At 45.8% G+C, this 17,829-nt stretch overlaps 7 protein-coding genes across 7 annotated transcripts; 4 read left to right on the top strand and 3 right to left on the bottom strand.

Annotated features, from left to right (window-relative positions):
• Nucleotides 1-222: 222 nt before the first annotated feature.
• TGAM01_v209594 (alpha/beta hydrolase fold family protein) lies at nt 223-694 on the top strand (the record flags this gene model as incomplete). Its single annotated transcript, XM_024550593.1, has 2 exons — nt 223-246; nt 302-694. The coding sequence occupies 2 exons, from the start codon at nt 223-225 to the stop codon at nt 692-694; spliced, it is 417 nt and encodes a 138-aa protein (XP_024404672.1).
• A 326-nt stretch (nt 695-1,020) lies between these two features.
• Nucleotides 1,021-2,247, bottom strand: TGAM01_v209595 (trichodiene synthase; the record flags this gene model as incomplete). Its single annotated transcript, XM_018800875.1, has 2 exons — nt 1,021-1,691; nt 1,752-2,247. 2 exons carry the CDS (start codon nt 2,245-2,247, stop codon nt 1,021-1,023), a joined length of 1,167 nt encoding a protein of 388 aa, XP_018665707.1.
• A 1,664-nt stretch (nt 2,248-3,911) lies between these two features.
• Nucleotides 3,912-5,675, bottom strand: TGAM01_v209596 (cytochrome P450; the record flags this gene model as incomplete). Its single annotated transcript, XM_024550594.1, has 5 exons — nt 3,912-4,068; nt 4,131-4,297; nt 4,357-4,671; nt 4,751-5,533; nt 5,595-5,675. 5 exons carry the CDS (start codon nt 5,673-5,675, stop codon nt 3,912-3,914), a joined length of 1,503 nt encoding a protein of 500 aa, XP_024404673.1.
• Nucleotides 5,676-8,947: 3,272 nt separating this feature from the next.
• TGAM01_v209597 (hypothetical protein) lies at nt 8,948-9,259 on the top strand (the record flags this gene model as incomplete). The annotated part of the gene is made up of 1 exon (XM_018800877.1): nt 8,948-9,259. The coding sequence occupies one exon, from the start codon at nt 8,948-8,950 to the stop codon at nt 9,257-9,259; it is 312 nt and encodes a 103-aa protein (XP_018665709.1).
• A 126-nt stretch (nt 9,260-9,385) lies between these two features.
• Nucleotides 9,386-9,847, bottom strand: TGAM01_v209598 (hypothetical protein; the record flags this gene model as incomplete). The annotated part of the gene is made up of 3 exons (XM_018800878.1): nt 9,386-9,527; nt 9,577-9,688; nt 9,745-9,847. 3 exons carry the CDS (start codon nt 9,845-9,847, stop codon nt 9,386-9,388), a joined length of 357 nt encoding a protein of 118 aa, XP_018665710.1.
• Nucleotides 9,848-11,720: 1,873 nt separating this feature from the next.
• Nucleotides 11,721-12,802, top strand: TGAM01_v209599 (hypothetical protein; the record flags this gene model as incomplete). Its single annotated transcript, XM_018800879.1, has 2 exons — nt 11,721-11,790; nt 11,844-12,802. 2 exons carry the CDS (start codon nt 11,721-11,723, stop codon nt 12,800-12,802), a joined length of 1,029 nt encoding a protein of 342 aa, XP_018665711.1.
• A 1,964-nt stretch (nt 12,803-14,766) lies between these two features.
• TGAM01_v209600 (hypothetical protein) lies at nt 14,767-16,439 on the top strand (the record flags this gene model as incomplete). Its single annotated transcript, XM_018800880.1, has 7 exons — nt 14,767-14,809; nt 14,917-15,088; nt 15,200-15,493; nt 15,568-15,704; nt 15,758-15,842; nt 15,899-16,031; nt 16,095-16,439. 7 exons carry the CDS (start codon nt 14,767-14,769, stop codon nt 16,437-16,439), a joined length of 1,209 nt encoding a protein of 402 aa, XP_018665712.1.
• Nucleotides 16,440-17,829: the final 1,390 nt, after the last annotated feature.

The raw sequence follows: 17,829 nt of genomic DNA on the forward strand, positions 1-17,829 counted from the left end.
ACAACCTCGGATTACTACCAGCCGGAATTTGAAAGTGAGCAGCTGACCAGCAAGTTCAACCTCCTTGCCGTTGAACCCCTTGGACATGGCGCCACACAAACAAAGAGTGAAACATTTACATACTGGGACTCAGCGATTATGGCTATTCAACTTTTAGATGTCCTTGGAATTGATCAGGCCTTTGTAATGGGCACGTCCCAGGGAGGATGGATAGCTGCGCGAATGGCACTTCTTTCACCCCAAAAGGTTCGTCCAACATATCTAAGCCATGATACCTTTCACCAATTAATTGTATTCAAAGGTTAATGGCCTTATTCTTATTGGCACCTCGATGGACTCTGAATCTCCAGAAAGTCGAGAGCTAGGCTGCTGGAACGGCCCGCAGGCCACCTCCGCCCTAGTCGCAAAGAGTGCTGATTTAGCGCCCCACGATGATTTCGAGCCCGGCAGTGGGTATGTTGACTTTCTAATGGATATTGGCTATGGAGAGAAGGTGACTGCAGATTTGGTACAAAAATGGAACAGGTCTATCCAAAAGATATATTCGGGAGATATCGGGAAGAAGCTAATCTGCATGGCTGCTGTTTGTCTGGCTTCCCGAGACGGACTGTATGCCCGGCTACCTCATATACGATGTCCAGTGCTCTGGATGCAGGTACTTAATCCTTTCTTAATCGCATTTATTCTTTTTTAGTAGTCTGACAGGTATTAGGGAACAAATGATGTTGTATTCAGTGTCGCCAACGCCGAAAAGGAAATAAAATTGTTTGTTAATGCTCCCGAGGCGAAACTGGTCGTAATGGAGAACGGCGTTCATTTTCTGAGCTTTACACACGGAAAAAGACTCGAGAGGAATATTTTGGAGTTCACAGAGCAATGGATGCTTTAGCCAATTGTTAAGTTCTGTTAGTAGTTTTGGTTTTGTTATACTTAACGTTGTTCTTTATTATACAAAACCATAGTCGGCACACCGTGATAATAAGAGCAACAGACTCCCCTCTCTCCATAGATACATGTAGATCACCACTCAACAGACGTAATACTGCTCACAAGTCTAAAAAGGCCAAAGTCCCAGCTCCTGCTGGTAGATTGCATTGCCATTTTACGGTGGCATAGCTCGGCAACTGACGGCCTGCAATACTTAGCAGGATCTATTAAGCCGACACGGCGAGCAGATTCAACATATTTTTTAAACCTTTGGGCAATAGAGTCGTCTCCTGCGGATTCGTACACCTCGACGAGGCGGTATCGGTCATCGCACAAGTGCCAAGTGATGTAGCCTTGGATAAAGCGGCTGAGAATTTCGTACATCTTGGGATCTTTGTCATGGAACACTTGGATGATCTCTTCAGAACTGCGGATTGTATCTTTGCAGAGTTTATCGAGAGCCTGCTCCATAGTGATGCCGTCGCACGCCACATAGTTGTTGACTAGAGAGGTCTGATCGCGCTCTGTAAAGTACTCCTTGTAAAAAGAGAAGAGATCGTTCGTCCAGACCATCCAATTTTCCATCTGGGCAATGGCTGTAGTGATTTCGAGAAAATGTTCCTCTTCGTCAAGTAATTCGATCGGCCAGATAGAAGCGCCAACACAGTGACCAAGCCCGTTTATACGGCGAAGGAAGCCAGGATAGTCGCTCGAGCCGCGAAAGCCCTTGAAGTTGTGCTGTTCAATCCAACAACCCTGGAAAACTATATTTGGTAATGTTAGCTTCTAATGGTCAATTAAAGATGTAAAGTATGTAAGCTTACAATCTATTGTGCTTCTCACTATGTTCATCTGGCAGTAGCCTCCATAATGACGCAGAACATTGGGAATGAAATCGTTGACCAATCTCCACCAACTATGAGCTTGTGGTTTGGCATTCAGAAGATCTTCATACCAGGTCACCATGGTATCGGCAGGCTCTTCTCTGCTATCATCAAGAAGTAGAGTATATGTGTAATGGATGCTGAGATCTGCCATAACGTCCTGACTCACACGGCACCAAGAGTAAACGCACATGCCGACAATAGTCTTGAGAGCAGCATCCAGACGCTTAGGAGGCACTTTGAGAGCTTGCTGAACATGAGGCTGAGCGAAATGCTCAGCAGCTGTTGCATAGCAGTTTTTCAGATATGAAACACGTTCTTCATCTGCAAAATTCTCATCCTTGTAGCTCACAGTGTCTAACAGATGGACCATGGCCTGTAGATAAGTAGCTCGAGGAAACTGCTCTTCGTTAGGAACATCATTGAGCTCAACCATGACGACTGAATATGTTGAAGAATAAGAATGAAATAAACCGAATTGCAAAATAGGAGACTGAGTCTTTTTCTCTTTGAATAAGTGATCAAGATGCAATTGAACAGATTACACAATCGAGAATCCTACACCTATATGTAGTAAATTTGGGAATCTACATTACATGTGCATAACCCGACGGACAGTTAACAATAATACGCACTAGCCGTAGTCTGAAGACGAGCAATACACAGAATTGGACTAAAATTGAGATCAATGCAATGGTCAGAAACTTCTCATTGAGATATTGCCTCATCCGCGGAGTGCCCAGAATGAGGTAAATGCACACTCGCGCTGGTCAGGCCTTCTCGTTGCTCTAAATATCTCCCTTTTCCATTTTTGATACTAGATACATGATAATATATTGAGCAATTGCTTCTTTCGGCCGGCTACCTATACGCTGATCCCGCTCTCTGACAGCCTTCTCAATGGTTACGCAACTGTCTGAATAACGCAATAAATTATGTCTAGAAGTCCATCATTGATTTCAAGGGAAGCCGCCATACGCGCTGCAGAATATATGATTTAAAACAGATATAGAATACTCCATCAGACTTTACTAGGTTAACCCTGGCATGAAATGGAACAAAGTCCCTCAAGTGTAACAGTGACTGAACTATGCCAGAAGCTTCCACTCGAACATTGATAAGCAAAGGGATTTTTCGCCATTTCGATCCATATTCTGCGAATGGGTTTTGACATGAAATATGAGACACTGAAAATGTCGTCCAAAAGTAGTATGCAGCACGGAGGCGAGTAACAGATAAATGAATGCATGCATCATAAACTAGATTGCTACTTCTTTTAGCTGGTCGCTTGTTCCATTCGGCCTATTGCAAGTTCAGTTTCATATTTAATCACGCATACATTTAAAAATCAGGCTGTAGAGCCTCTTTTTTTCAGCTCGCTCTGTAGCAACCTCCGATGTTCTCAGCCACCAAGCATGTTTAACCCCCACGCCGTATAGGACAGGGATCCCTGGACGAGTGTAAGATCCGTCGCCTTGGTTGGGTAAAAGATATGGAAGGCTGTGCCACAATTAATACATCAGTAATCGACCATTTCGTATCTCTTTGGTAGAAGGCGAGGTAGCTACCTGGTACCTATTGATAGAGCTGGAGCGGCACGTTGCACACTCAAGAGAGGCAGTTGGCCTACAAAGGCCGTCAAGTAAAACGTCAACCAGCTTCAGTTAAGATTATTATAATTTGCTACTATGCTAACAAAGTAGGTGAAAAAAAAGGAACCTGCATTAATTTCTCAAAGTGATAGCATGTACATTGGTAAATTAATATCGACAAGCCATCGTGAAAACTCAACATGTTTTCCAAACTGCTAAACCAAGGGATAACTGGTAAGCGGCAGCGCACGACTGCACTCAGGTAAATAGATGAATGGGTTGTTATGTAGTTTCTCTCAAGCCACTCAGAATAGAGTCTCATTTCTTCAAATGAAAAGACTAAAGCATTGGCTAAGCTCTCATCATTCCTAAATCCATCGTGCCACTTCCAACCTCATATCCGCTGTTGATACCCAGTTTGGCAGTAATATTTCCTCCAAAAATCGCTCCTAGTACCGTGGGTACCACTCAGCTCAGATAAAGACCCAAAGTCTGTCTTGTCCTTCGCTCATTGTCTAGGCTTTAGGCGGATATAAAGAGGTCCTTTCTCAAATGCAATATAGCACTTGCACCTCTTTGCCCAACCGATACTTTCTTCGGCAATTTCAATATCATAATTCCAAACAAGTCTAGCCATAATGAGGCGCATTTCAGTAAACGCAAGACTAATTGAGGACATTCTCTATTAGTAAAAACCTAGAATCGAGTCTGTGGGAGGAAATCTCACCTTTTGGCAATACAACCTCTTGGACCAACAGAGAAAGGAGTAAAAATCTCTTTTCTGTCATTCTCAAAGCGTGAGTCTCCAAGCCATCGCTCTGGGATAAACTCCTCAGGCTGGGTCCAGTACGCAGGAAAATGGAATGCAGTCCAAAACCAGATATCAACATGGGTCTATAGCAATTCATGTATTAGTGGGAGCAATTCTCTTTCAGTATTTGAGTGTTACTTACTCCAGGGGGCACAAAGTAACCTGCAATTATATCGCCATTCTCATTAATAGTTCGGGGCGCTGTGCCAGGAGCTCCTGGGTGAATCCTCATCGCTTCATTCAGCACAGCGGGCATATACTCCAATCGGCCAACGCTCAAAATATCAATTTCCTCTTCTGTTTTAAAAGTAGACCGTACTTCATCGCATAATCTTTTAAATGGTCCTGGGTTTAGCCCAAGATAATAAGTCGCTGAACAGAGAGCCGTCGCCGTTGTTTCTGAACCGGCCAAAATCAAAACGCTGGCATTAGCACAAATTTCATCAAATGTTAATGCCTGTGATTATGCGTTAGTAATTTGGTAGATTTGAACGCTCTGTTATCTAGGCGCTCTGTCTTTTGATTCATCTTCTTACATCTTTTCCACTTTTAGACAGCATAGATGCTATAAAGTCCTTTCGTTCTGTGTTAATGCTTAGTCTTTTGTGAACTTTTTGAGCAGATAATTCGTTATGCTCTTTGAACTTTGTCAAAATAGACTTCGGGGTCAGCATCACAAGAATCTTGTGCAGGAATCCCATGCGCCTAAACGCCGAGTCAAACGCCATGTTTTTAATACAGCCGAAGAGAAATGCTACCCAAGGGTGGTACGTAGATTGCTGAAGACACCCAAAGGGCTCACCGAAAGCCAAGTCGCCAACAATGTCAAAAGCTGTGTAGTTGAACCAGGACACTATGTCAAAAGTTTCTTGGTTAACATGAAATGCGCGGAGTCTGTCAAATAGCATATCAATATAAACCGTAATCAAGGGCTGTTGTTCGAGCATCGCCCGTTGCGAAAATCCATTTGTTAAGCTCTTTCGCATTCGGGAGTGGTTTTCTCTTTCCGCCCCAACAAGCGAACCGTTGCTGGTCAAGTAACGAAAGGCGTCCTTTGGATTTTCAAGTTGTCCAGATTTGCGGTGGCCCGCAAGGTCGTGTACTGCATCTGGGTGACAAAAGGCCAAATGGCCGGGTGCGACTCTGACAACCGGGCCATATTTCTGATGTACTCCCACCATTCTGCGGTGGCCGTCGCCGGACAATTCCAGGCAAGCGTAAAAGCCATAATGAATAGCCCAAAGTTTTGGGCCAGGAAAATTTCTTAAGGGATGAAAGAATAAGTTGTAAACCACAGTATATGCGATGTAAAGAAACCCCTAGTTTTATGTTAGGCAACGACAGATAGCCATGATAAATGGCGAATATTTATGCTATTACCATTGCGATTGCTAACAGCGGCAGGGCCACCATAGGCTTCAATGAGGTTATAGAAGCCAAGTCATATACAAGGATCGCCATTTTTTTTCTTTGAGGACTAATATTTTTTTCCAAGTTATCGAAGCACAGAGGGCACCCTCAGCTATAAGCAGAGAGCAGCCTCCGGGGTTTACAGCTACTTATATACACTTTCCTCCGTGTGAGGGATGAGGTAAGTACATTTTAGAACACCAGACCTTTGTTACTTACTACATGTACGTAGTAGCTGAGAGATATCCTTAGCTGCTGTATCCAACCTTGTCTAAGCGAATCTTGCCATGCAAAGGGTTAGATGCGGCTGTATCCTGATTAGGAAGATGCAGTGGAACAAGGTAGCATTGGCAGAGCCTCGTGGGGGGAGGTAACACACTCAAAGCCTACAAATATCACTTCAGCTCGGCCTGTTGTTGCCGTATCTGGTGATAGCAATGTTTCAGAGTATGTGTGAGCGGGGTAAAGTTCCTATTATGACGATGAAATTTACTCGGAGCTATGCTGTTTCTCTTTTTTGATGCCTTCTCTAGCGAAGAAGAAGGAAGAATGAGGTATTTATTTCCCTTGCAGAAGGAAAAATCTTCTCACATGCAACTTGCGGGATTCAGCTCAACTGTGGCTTGCAATATTCCATCGTTGCACCCGAGGGTTACACCCGTGGAAGTTGCCCACGAGGCCCGTGTGGTCACGGAGATTGGAGTGGTTCCGGGGGAGCGATCATCACTCTCTCGTTGTCTATTCTTCTTTTTGATTCTATGGTACGTTGTCATCTTTGAAAGAGATTTGCTTCTGTAAGTTAGCTACGTGCACATCCAGTGACCGTGGACAGCCATGGGTAATCCAAAGCCAAGAGGGTATAGTTTGTTGCATCTTGTGGTAGATACCTTGCTAGCAGCGGCTAAACAAGTACATAAAAGAGAGTAGAAATATGAATTTGAAATCACTTGATAGTCTATGGATCAAGGCATGATGGCAAGTTTCTTCAATTCCTTGGTCGGTATAGATGTCGGTCCTCGTCAACCCTACTTGACTTGTCTCGGGATTGCCCGCCTTGCAGTGCCGTTTTGGCGGTCAAATACATAGGGCAATTGCAATATCATGTCTAGATAGCAGGCAATTCCATTTCATCAGTCAATAACTCCTAGATCCCAACTCTCCAGTATTCATCATTCGCCTCTCCTGCTAGATAAAGCAGCGTGCAAAACTTCACGGGATGTATCCTCATCTTTATCTTACCGCTCTATGATGTTCTAGAGAATAGATTCAGTTCTATCTTATGTCCGCCCTAGAGAAAAACTCCCCGCCTCATTGGCATCAGATCTGTTTTCATAAGATGAGGCGTTTGTAAGACAACTCATCTGCGTCCATTTGGCTTAGAATAATATAGTGGCCCACAAAAAAAAACAGGGAGCATGAGTTCATTCTGCGGACCCCTGCTTGTTTGGAAAGTGGAACCCTTGGCCAGGTACTTAAACCCACCTCTCCCACCCACCACTGCTCAAGTCTCATCCACCCATTTTGACTTTCTCTTACGCGAGTTCCTTGTTTCAGTACAACTCTATATGCGCCAATCTATCGCTTGAGAGCCTCCAGATTACAGATAACACTCTTTTGTTCCAGGCTACCACTTGCCTAGTCTTGTAGACGAGGGGTTATTGGACAAAGTTTTGCTATCTATACCACAACGGAAAAAATAAGTCCAGGCTGGTGCAATGGTAGCACAGCTGGTTGACGCACGGAGTTGCCTATTGTGCAGATACGTGCCCTTTCCGGGGGTGGCAGATCCGGGGTTCGAATCCTTGGGCCTGGGCATTTTTTTTTGATGTTTCTCGTCTTGGAATCTTGTAGAATAAATAATACTCCCTAGCTAGCAGTTGATATTTTCATTTATGCTCTTTTGTACTTAGTATTTTACTTGGAGCCCAAAGCACGCTGTAGGTTTTTAACTGAAGATGCCTTTACTACCTACCTATCTATATATTCGTTTTACAATATCAGAGCCAAGATTATTCTAATCTAGAAGGAAACAACTTTTATCGGGTCAGCCAACGTAAGACACCCGAGTCCATAATATGCCCTCTCTGCATGCTTTTTTGATTCGGCCCTCACTCGAACCCAACACAATCAAGACTACATGCATGTACACGCGTATATGCCGCATGCTTTTTGCATCTCGCACACGTCACAGGATAAGTCCCGCCCATTGTCAGGCCAATTTTGAACACATGAGCGTTGAGAGCCGTGCTTCTTTTAGGCGCTGAGATATAACGGCCAGACGCGGGAATTGTGTTGATACGAATTGTTTTTATCCAATTGCCTATGCTATCTTCAAACGCTCATCAGCAGCTGACTTCTTCAGAAAACATATATCAAGGCAGAGTTCTGCCAACGCAGTGTTCAACTTGCGTCGTGTTGAGAATATCCCTCGAAGCAGGTCAAGATCTTGGACCCATCCATATGCCCAATTGAGTAAGTTCCATACGGGAGGGCTTAACCACTACAGGCCAAGATCTTAGCGCTAATGCAAGCCTAGTAGTCGCTAGAGCTGGCATGCAACGAATTGAATCCATTGCCAAGATAGTCCGCCTGCATAGTGTACCGCTGCATGCCTCGATGCCCTCTTCCAAATGTCATTATCATCCTTCGCTACTTGCTTCAATACACAGGGACTTTTTAATAAATTTTACCAAATAGCGCAAATAAGTAATACCACGTCTCAACAGAGGGAAGATTTGTAAACAAGTCCACTGGTAATCGACTTTTTCTGCTCTGCTTGCTGCAGGCGTTGGGTCCACCGAGAACAGATTTCCTAGCTATATAACGACAGAAAAGCAGCCTCAAGAGAGTGTATCATTTGATTCTACTTGAAATAGCCACACAGTACTCCGATAGAGTCACAGCATAGGTCAGCATCATTCCAAGTCAAGATTTGTCTGTTTAAGAGAATGTTTCTTTTGTTTCACCCCAGAAATGGTATCGTTAACGAAAGCCGAGGTTCCGACCGGCCATGATGCAGCGCCAAACATTCTCACGTCTAAAGGCTTCAATATTATCGACCGCGAGTCCAACAGCAACACCTATCCTCGCAATAAAATCGAAAAAACAGAAAGGAAAATATCTCGGACGATCAAGCACAGCACCAACTGAGAGGGCTGCGGCGTATTCTCCTTCTGCTGCCTTTATTTGTAAGCTGCGTTATATGCGGCCTTGATACGACCATTTCAGCAGACGTACAGGGGTCCATCGTAGAGACCTTTGGTCACGCCGAGTAACTGCCCTGGGTGGGCGCCGGATTCTCAATGGGCTCGGCTGCCGTGATCATGCCGATCAGCAATCTATTTACCTCCGTCGTCAACGCCCTGATTGTTAGCCGCCTGCTGGCCAGCATGAGCGGCTCCGACTTCTATCTCCGTAGCCTCAGCATCATGCCGGCGCTCATGGCGCCCGAGAAGCGTGGCACATTCATCACCATCATTGGCTGCTCCTGGGGAGTCGGCGTGGTATCTGGGTCTGTCATTAGCGGTGTCTTCAGTGTGTCGCCGACCACATGGGGCTGGATGTTTTGTATCAACCTGGTCATTGGCGCGAGTGCCATATCTACAGGTACTGTTTCCACTTTGTGTTCAGTTTGAGCAAGTTTTTTTTCATCTCACAACAGTAATATCACACATCAGACAGAATTTAGTTGACCACCCATATATTATCATCTCTATAAAGCTCAACTGTACTATGTATATCAATCATGCTACTCTATAAACTTATAACGCGCTCTTTGAATCGTCCACTTCAGTGAGAGCACCTGTAGCGGTGTCATATGCGAGACCGATTATCTGCGTGTCGTCCTTGATTAAAGGCGAAGCCTTGAGGAGTGCAACGTCCTCCCTGATACTCTCCTCGATGCTGTGGCGATTGTTAGAATGATGTGCTACCATTCCTGCATGAAGCTTACCTGTTTTTAATTTCTCCAAATCTACTAGCTTCAATTGAAGATTTTTCATTTGGCGCGATTTCCACAAGCGCTTTCTTAATGTCGGCATCGTGAAAATGGGTCATTCCGCAGTCTACCTCGTATCAGTCTTGTAGCGTGTTATCAGATCCTGTCTTATGACAAACTTACCAGTATGATGCATAACAACAATTGTCCCTGGTGCACCAATAGTTTGGAGTACCGACAGCGTTCGGATTGCGTCAAATGCTCTACCTCCGGCATTTCGCACCATGGTAGCCTCTGTTCATAAGTCCGCGTAAGCAGGTAAACAGCAAACCACTTTCTGGCATATGTACGACTAATTTCATTGAGGGGGACATAGCGATGACCAGGTATCAGAACGTACTAAGTGTTTCGTCGATGCCTAAAATTTGATACGGGTTCAGTCGTGGGTCCGAACAAGACAAGACGACGACCCCAGCTCTCGAGGCCCGCATCCCTTTGACCATCTGCATCAACGCAGGCGGGGCTTTGTAATGATTGATAAATTTGCTGTAAGCTGTCAGTGCCTTCGTTGACCCCATTGTTATTCTCCGTGGTAGTACCTGTTGCGTGCCAACATCTCGACTACTGGTCCGGTTACCATCTTGGCGAATGCGAAGTGTGTTTGCTATTTGATTGTGATGAAGAGAAGACTTTCGTTGAATGAGAATTGATGAAGATGATGGAAAAAAAGAGATGCATTGAATCTCAGCGCCTTGACCAACTTTTATCTAAAATTCAGAAAACTCTATCCTTCAAGATTGATCATCAAAAAAAGGAACCTGATTCAATACACCAATTATCAGCAGTATACTAGTATGTTCCTGATCAGTAATCTAAATATGTAAGCCATTCCCGCACATAGGCGCATATATCTACACGCCTAATGCTATGTCACATAATCTTGCCTATCAGAGAAAGCCTTTGATAAAAGATTCTATCAAAAAGACAGCAAGACGTCGGCAGATCCGTATTGTATCGGGCGACACTGGACGGAGTGTACGAAAGTCCACAACCCATGCTAGGGCGCCAAGATATTTGAATAGCCGCGATTGACAGATTATTCAGGCAAATTGTTACTTGTAGAAGTAAGCAAAACTATTTTACCGAGCTTCAGATTAAGTCGCTGATTGGTCGAAATGACTTGTTTGCATGCTGGGCTACGCAGCTACGTATAACAGTAGGAGGCAAATCCAACTTGCACCAGTCAGGTCAGGCAACATTTGGTTTAACAAAGTGAGCTGATTAGAAACTTTCGATAACGCCGCTCTGTTGATCAGGATTGATAACGAGGCTGGCTTGTTGGCTTGTCTGGCTTGTCTGGCTTGTCTGGCTAATAGAGTTGAATCTATCTAAAGCCCCAATCCGGCCGTGCGAGTTCGGCAGTTCGCTTGATAGGAGCCCGGGCGCAAATAGTGACGACCTTGGCCCACACTGTAGCTAACCTTAACAACCAAGCATACTTCATGAGGCACAAACGTGCTGTGCACTGCATAGAGCTTCTAGACTATGCTGAAGGAATTAATCCTGACTTGGTTCTTAGTCACAGCCTCGGCCTCCAACGACGTCTGCGATGATGCTTGATCATTAATCGATAAATCACTTAGTCATCGCTTCAGCTTTGGACGGCGGCCATTAGCTGCAGCTTGATCAGTAATCGGTAATGCGCCTAACGTGGCTTCAGCCTTCAGCGGCAACCACTGTGCGTCGTAGTTGCAGCTTGATCAGTAATCGATCCTTCGCTTAACCTGCAACGCCAAGTCGGGCATACTTTTTCTCTTGATACTGTATAGCTGACAATAGAGGTCGCTGAGCCGGCTTATCTCATGGAACAGTGACGTAGCCAAACTCTGCCCATCGCAAACTCAATCTGAAAATTTGTCATTGGAAGCTTCTACGAGAGTATTTGCCCAGGGAATGCGATGTGATCCATAATCAAGTCTTCTGCGTTACGCCAATTGGCTTCATTGCTGAAGGCGACATGTGGTGAATGGAAATAGGTATAAAGAACGGTCTGCCTGCCCTATATTGGACAGACATCTCAATCAATTCACAAACAATTTCAACTCAACATCTTCTATCACAAACTTTCTCAAATCACTTTCAAGACTCAATCTTGCATAATGTCAAACACTACGAAAACTGTCCTGGTCATTGGCGGTACGGGAGCTCAAGGAGTGCCCGTTGTGAAAGGTTGGTCTCATCTTCTTCTATAGCACCAATTGCCACTGACAATTATTGAAAAGCATTGGCATCTGATTCCAAGTATGCCGTTCGCGTTATCACCAGAAGCGCGTCCTCTGCGGAAGCTCAGGAATTGGCGAAGCTGCCAGGAGTGACCATTTTCGAAGGCGACTCTTACCACGAGCCTACCCTTCGCGAAGCGTTCAAGGGCGTTTCGTACGTTTTTGCCAACACCAATGGATTTGCTACGGGTGAAATGGCCGAGATTTACTGGGGCATTCGACTGTATGAACTGGCGAGAGAGTTCCGCATCGAGCATTTTGTCTATGCCGGCCTTGAGTATGCCACCAAGCTGGGCAACTATGATCCCAAGTATCGAACTGGTCATCTCGACGGCAAAGGAAAAGTCGTTGATTACATCGCTGCCCAGCCTACGACCCCGATGGCATGGTCCGTCTTAACCTCGTGCTTATACATCGAAGGCCTCACAGAGATCCTTCGGCCATTCCCGGATCCCAGTGACCCCAGTACTCTCGTTTTTGCAGTCCCTCTTGGTGACGGGGAATGCCCCCTCATCTATCTTGAGGACTACGGTGCCTATGCCCGCTGGCTGTTCGACAACCCCTCTCGAAGCAACGGACTCGAATTGCATGTCGCCACGGAGGATATCGCATGGAAGGATCTCGCAGCGGTCTTCACGGAAGTCACCGGCAAGAAGGCGGTTTACAAAGACGTGACTTTGGACGAGTACTTCAAGCTGGGCATTTTCCCCGAGCCAGACGCCAAGGTGGGCCATGCTGCCAATCCCAATGAGCCAACGCTCTTCACTTTCCGCGAGAACTTTTCTGGATTCTGGAATACTTGGAAGGATAATTTGACGAAGCGGGATTATAAACTGCTTGACGAGATCTTGCCGACAAGAGTCAAGAGTGTGAAGGAATGGATGGAGAGGACTGGCTACGACGGCAGCTTTGCATCGGTCCTCAAAGACTATCGCAGCCAAGACCGCAACACTAACTAAGGAGGTCTGCAGCTCTTTAGGGTTTGGACTTGATAATCTCTGGCCAAGTTCAGGGTATTTTTACTACTACATTGATAGTACACATGGGTTTATAGATAATGATTAGACACTATATATTGGTTGACTTTGTGCTAGTGGAAACAAGTGCTCCAGGCGTTGAAAGTAAAACAACTCTTTTTGGCTAGTATTTATGCAGATAGTATGGTACCTCTCTTTTTAAGCTATATGATTTGTTTGACGGGGCGATACGAATATGAGTACCTAAGACTGCCCAGTAGTCTTCGGATCAGGGGCCATGATTTTCTATTTGCTTGAGTCTGTCAATTTATATACCGACTGCTTGTTGAATTTTTATAGCCTTTACAGTGCAATAGTCCAATACCGTACCTGACGCAAGCTTTCCACCGGCACCCGCAAAAGCTCTACAACCACTGCACACCCGCGTAACTGCGCACATTGCTCTCGAGTCACCAGCCTGCCTTTTCTCACACTGATTTCACTCAAAATCTTGGCAACAGAATCATCTAATCCCCGTGCATGTTTATAGCTGCCTCCCCTTTTATTGGTTGCGGCTTGGAAATTGGGCATGCCCATCTGCACCGCCTTTAAGACGAGAGCTTGTGCAATCGTCGAGTAGGCACTTACACGTACCACAGTTGAGTGCTGCAGAACTCGACGATGTTCTCACTGATTGCTCATGGTAACTCCAAAGGTATCCGTGAAGAGTTCTAGAGGACGGACAAAAGCCACTGAGCCGGCGCGGTAGCTCGTGGGGACCCGAGCCTTGTTTGAGTCTCTATTTTCCATGATGTCCTTGTCATAATGTACGGAGACGTTGCATGGGAGAATAGGCAGATCAACGCCGACGAGCTCATCACCTCGGAGGACTTGAAGTTGCCGCCGCCATCGTATACCGTGAACTAAATCGGCGCTGAGCAAAGGACATCTGTGTCGAATGCCGACTGCATAGCAATTGAGTTTTCGCCATCGGCCGTGGCCGCAGACCGGAAGAACATCCCGAGGGGAAACGCGCGGGCCTGCTATGGAAGCCGGATCGGAGACTGTGTGATTGATTGCCGGGCCACGTGGGAATGAGCGGATTGAAGGCATCAAGATCGAGGGTGTCAGCGGTTAGAAGAGCTAATTTGTTGGCTTTGGCGATTCCGGGGAGTGGCATGGCTGCCCACGGTGTTGGTCTAGATTGAGAGGAGAAAGATTGGTGTAGCGTTGGCCAATTGGTTGGCCCGGAGCTTAGTTACGTCTTCTATTACGTACGTTTCTGAAATGAATAAATGCTGTATTCACGGTTTCAGCATCTTGCAGACAACATGCATGTACAGGCTCCAAAGCGTGTTCTCAGCTGCCATTGCCGCCTTCAACCAAACCGAACGACTAGAAGGACATCGCAGCTTAAATACTAGTACACGCACATCTTCACCAAGTGCCTTTGCAAGATTCCGCCAAAGCTAAGCTCACATCTCTTATGACGCTTCGAGTTTTAGAACTGTCCAAGCGTCGGGATTACCCGAGGCGCGTGGCAAATTTTGAAGCCATTTGCGGGAAGAGAATGGTGGCTTGTGGGGAAGAGGGATTCAGCTCTCGCAGATGCGTCAATGTTATTTGCTCATACCAGTTCCAGCAGTGCCTGTAATATGGAGTAGAAGCAATAGATCATGCGTTACAGCCCTTAAGACGGCGCGCTATTGAAAACTAGCCCGCTGCATGCCCTACTATTACCCCTGTCATAGCGATAGTGGCATGCTCCATCTCAGCTGAAAGTACAGAAACGGTAAACTGGGTTCGTGTAGCTCATCAAAGTCCGACCAGAAGTTTTGTTGAACCATTGAGCTTGATCCTTTAAAGTTTATCATGTGCAGAAGTAGCCCGGTGGAATACATCTGCTTAGATTAAGAAACTGCTTCGTTTGTCTTTCTTCGTCTGTGTTGGTGCTATCCAAAATCATCATGTCTCTGATTATCGCGCCATACAACAATGCCATGCGTCTGGGTACGTTATTCGTATATTGCAAAAGAATTCTTTATATATATGTATACATATAGAATGCTGACAGGAAGTAGGCCAAGGGTGAGCTCTGCAATTGAAGTCTAACCAAGGCGACGAATCTAACAGCCTCAGCTTCAACTCATACACGCAGCAGATCTGCATTGACGACGCTGTTGTAATTGACCCCGACCGCTTCGACAATTCGGTCACCAACGATGGCTTCGCCGATGCGCGAGAATTATCGAAGGGTGGACCAAGTCAGACTGTCGCGTATACTTCACGGTTTGTGAACAAAATCAGGTATTAATGGCTCCTTTATCCAACTTGCTGCACTTTCCTATCAACTAATCTCTTCTGTTCCAGTGAAATAACTGATGAAATGAACATCTCTAGCTCTCTGCCAATCAAGTATGGTGCCATTGGTGGCTCCGGCAAAGGCTCTTTCGTCGACTTAGACAAGTTCAAGGAGAGCGATCTCAACATCTTCATCTCCGTCAAGGTCATCAACCAGAGCATCAACATCAAAGATGCTCTCGTTTTCCAGGGCCTTTCCTCGGTCAACGCAGAGACGTTTCGCTCCGTCTTTGGAGACTGTTTCATATCTGGCTTCCTAGAAGGCGGAGAATTCAATGCTCTAGTGAGCTTGAAAGTTTTGAACAAAGACAAGCGCGCGACTGTCAAAGCCGAGTGAGTATTCTTCTCATTTCTTGCTTGTCGATTTTGTTGCTGTATGTAGCCCATGGCTGACCAATTTCGGACAGGGCAGAAATGGCTTTGAGCGTTGGAGCTACTGACATCAAAGCCATTGCCAAAGATGACATTGACATGTCCAATCTTTGGTCGCAGACAGACACGACCATCCAGGTTGGCTGGTCGGGTGGCGGCCACATCAAGCCAGGTATATATTTGCCACCTTACCCTTTTTTTGAAGCCTACTCTAATAAGATGCAGCGGACCAACCTTGGACCATTCAAACCTTGATGGAGACGGCCGCCAAATTTCCTGACCTTGTTGCTAGCACTTCCCAGCGTACTTAGTGAGTCTTTTGGTAACCCTCTGGCTCAATATCGAAGACTAGCTAATCCTCTTCAGTGCTATCCTCACAAAGTATGAGACGCTTCAGAGTTACATGGCCCTGAAGCCCCCGGATCTGAAGCCACTGTATTACGAAAACGCAGCCATCGTCACCAACTCACTGCTGGATGCCTACATGGACTACAAGAATGTATGTCCTCTCATTCACTCCAAAGGAGCCTTATGACAATATGGCTGATTTGAGTTCACGCAGATATACAGCACTCTGGGAACTCATCTTCTCGACATCCACGCTGGCAAGAAGGAATTTGTAGGCTGGCCCAGTGAAGCGGAGGACTTTGCCAAAACCGACACCCTCTCTCCCATCACCGATGAACGCCCTTTTGAAGCGACCATTGAGGGACTTGACCTCGCCCGCCGTGCTTGCCGGTTCCAGATGGTCAAGATTGTCAGAGAGGTGGCCATCATCGAGGAAAATCCGGACTATGCCGCGGATGAGAAGCGTCTAGAGGCAATCCAGAGTACTACTATCTTCCGCGAGCGGCTTCCCTGCGTCAAAGACAAGGGAGAAGTGCCGTACCTTACAAATGGGCCCTGAACCTATTAATTCGATATCTGAATCCTGTACATTCTAGTGAAGCATCGTCTATATGCTTGAGGGAGGATATAGGTGCGATGGCTCTTGGATTGATGTACCTATTCTACCGTCAATTCTTGGCTTTAACAAAATAAGGGGTAAAAGAATTCGGAAATCCTTCAGCTAGCCCTATGCACTTGCTTATTATCATTCTAACATTGGCATAAATAATTTCCGGGGACTAGAAGCCTTGCATGGGAGTGAGTGCTACGAAGGAAGAGACTGAGTGCCTGCACCTACACTTTCTGTAGGTTCCCAAGTATCTGCGTAGGGAAGATAAACGCCGATCTTCCGACAAGAAGCCTCAGAGACCCACTCTCATCTTGTAGAGACGCATTATCTAGTATGATAACGTCAGGCTCCTTTTACAGCTGACCAGAATGCCCAACAGACTGCGCGTAAAGTGGAGAAGCTGGGAAAGCCTGTCAAGGCTATGTTGATGGCCGTCGTGTGTAGGAATCTCGCTTACATGCATTCATTACCAATTTACGGCTGATGGCTGCGCCGAGGTACAAGGCTGTGAATGCCGCGATCTTTCCAGAAATCTGGCTATAAATGGCGTCTTCCCTTCCTTTGAACCAACTTGAAACTCATTCTTCTTTTAATAAACCCACTCAGCCTTTGTACAGCTGGAATTTGTCATTCTTCTACCGTTGGAATAATATTCTATAATATTATCCAAGACAGAACAAAGCCAACAATGCTTATTTTCGCCGCTGTGAAGAAGTACAGAAACAAACAAGCAAAGGAAAAAGAGGGCCACCAAAGCACTGAGCAATCTGAACAGTCGGCATTCAATACTGGTAGCCAGCCTAGTTACATGACCAAGACGGCACAGGCTGCAAGTCAGGTTAGTCTACTCTCATATACTCGCCCTGTAGTAATCACGCGATATGATGAACGAACTGACAAATGGGAATAATAGCAAGATCAACAACAGCGTCGACGATAATATACCACATATCTGGGTTGGAGAAAGGAGCCTCAGCGGATGATTAATATTCGTGATCACTTGGAGATTCTTTAGAAGGGGATCAACAGGACAGAATGGCGGGAACAAGAACCGGATAGAGAGAAGACGGATTATAGTGTTTATGGTGGATAACTGTAACAGTAGTGAGAAGAAGCCAATTGTGTTCGTGTAATTGCAGAAAGATAACGCATGGATGAATCCTGATGTAACTTAACCCAGCAATAGTAAGCAGTAGATACAATATGAGATGTGAGACGTGGTACGGAGTAGAGCCTCCAAGCACTGCTGGCTCTCATCAGCAACAGGCTTATTATTGGGCGTGCTGGTTCGTGACGTCGGATCTAGTGGATACGATACTGGGCCATCCCGGCATCTCGC

This window comes from Trichoderma gamsii (genome assembly GCF_001481775.2).
Source record: "Trichoderma gamsii strain T6085 chromosome Unknown Scaffold_48.2, whole genome shotgun sequence".
Lineage (NCBI taxonomy): Eukaryota > Fungi > Ascomycota > Sordariomycetes > Hypocreales > Hypocreaceae > Trichoderma > Trichoderma gamsii.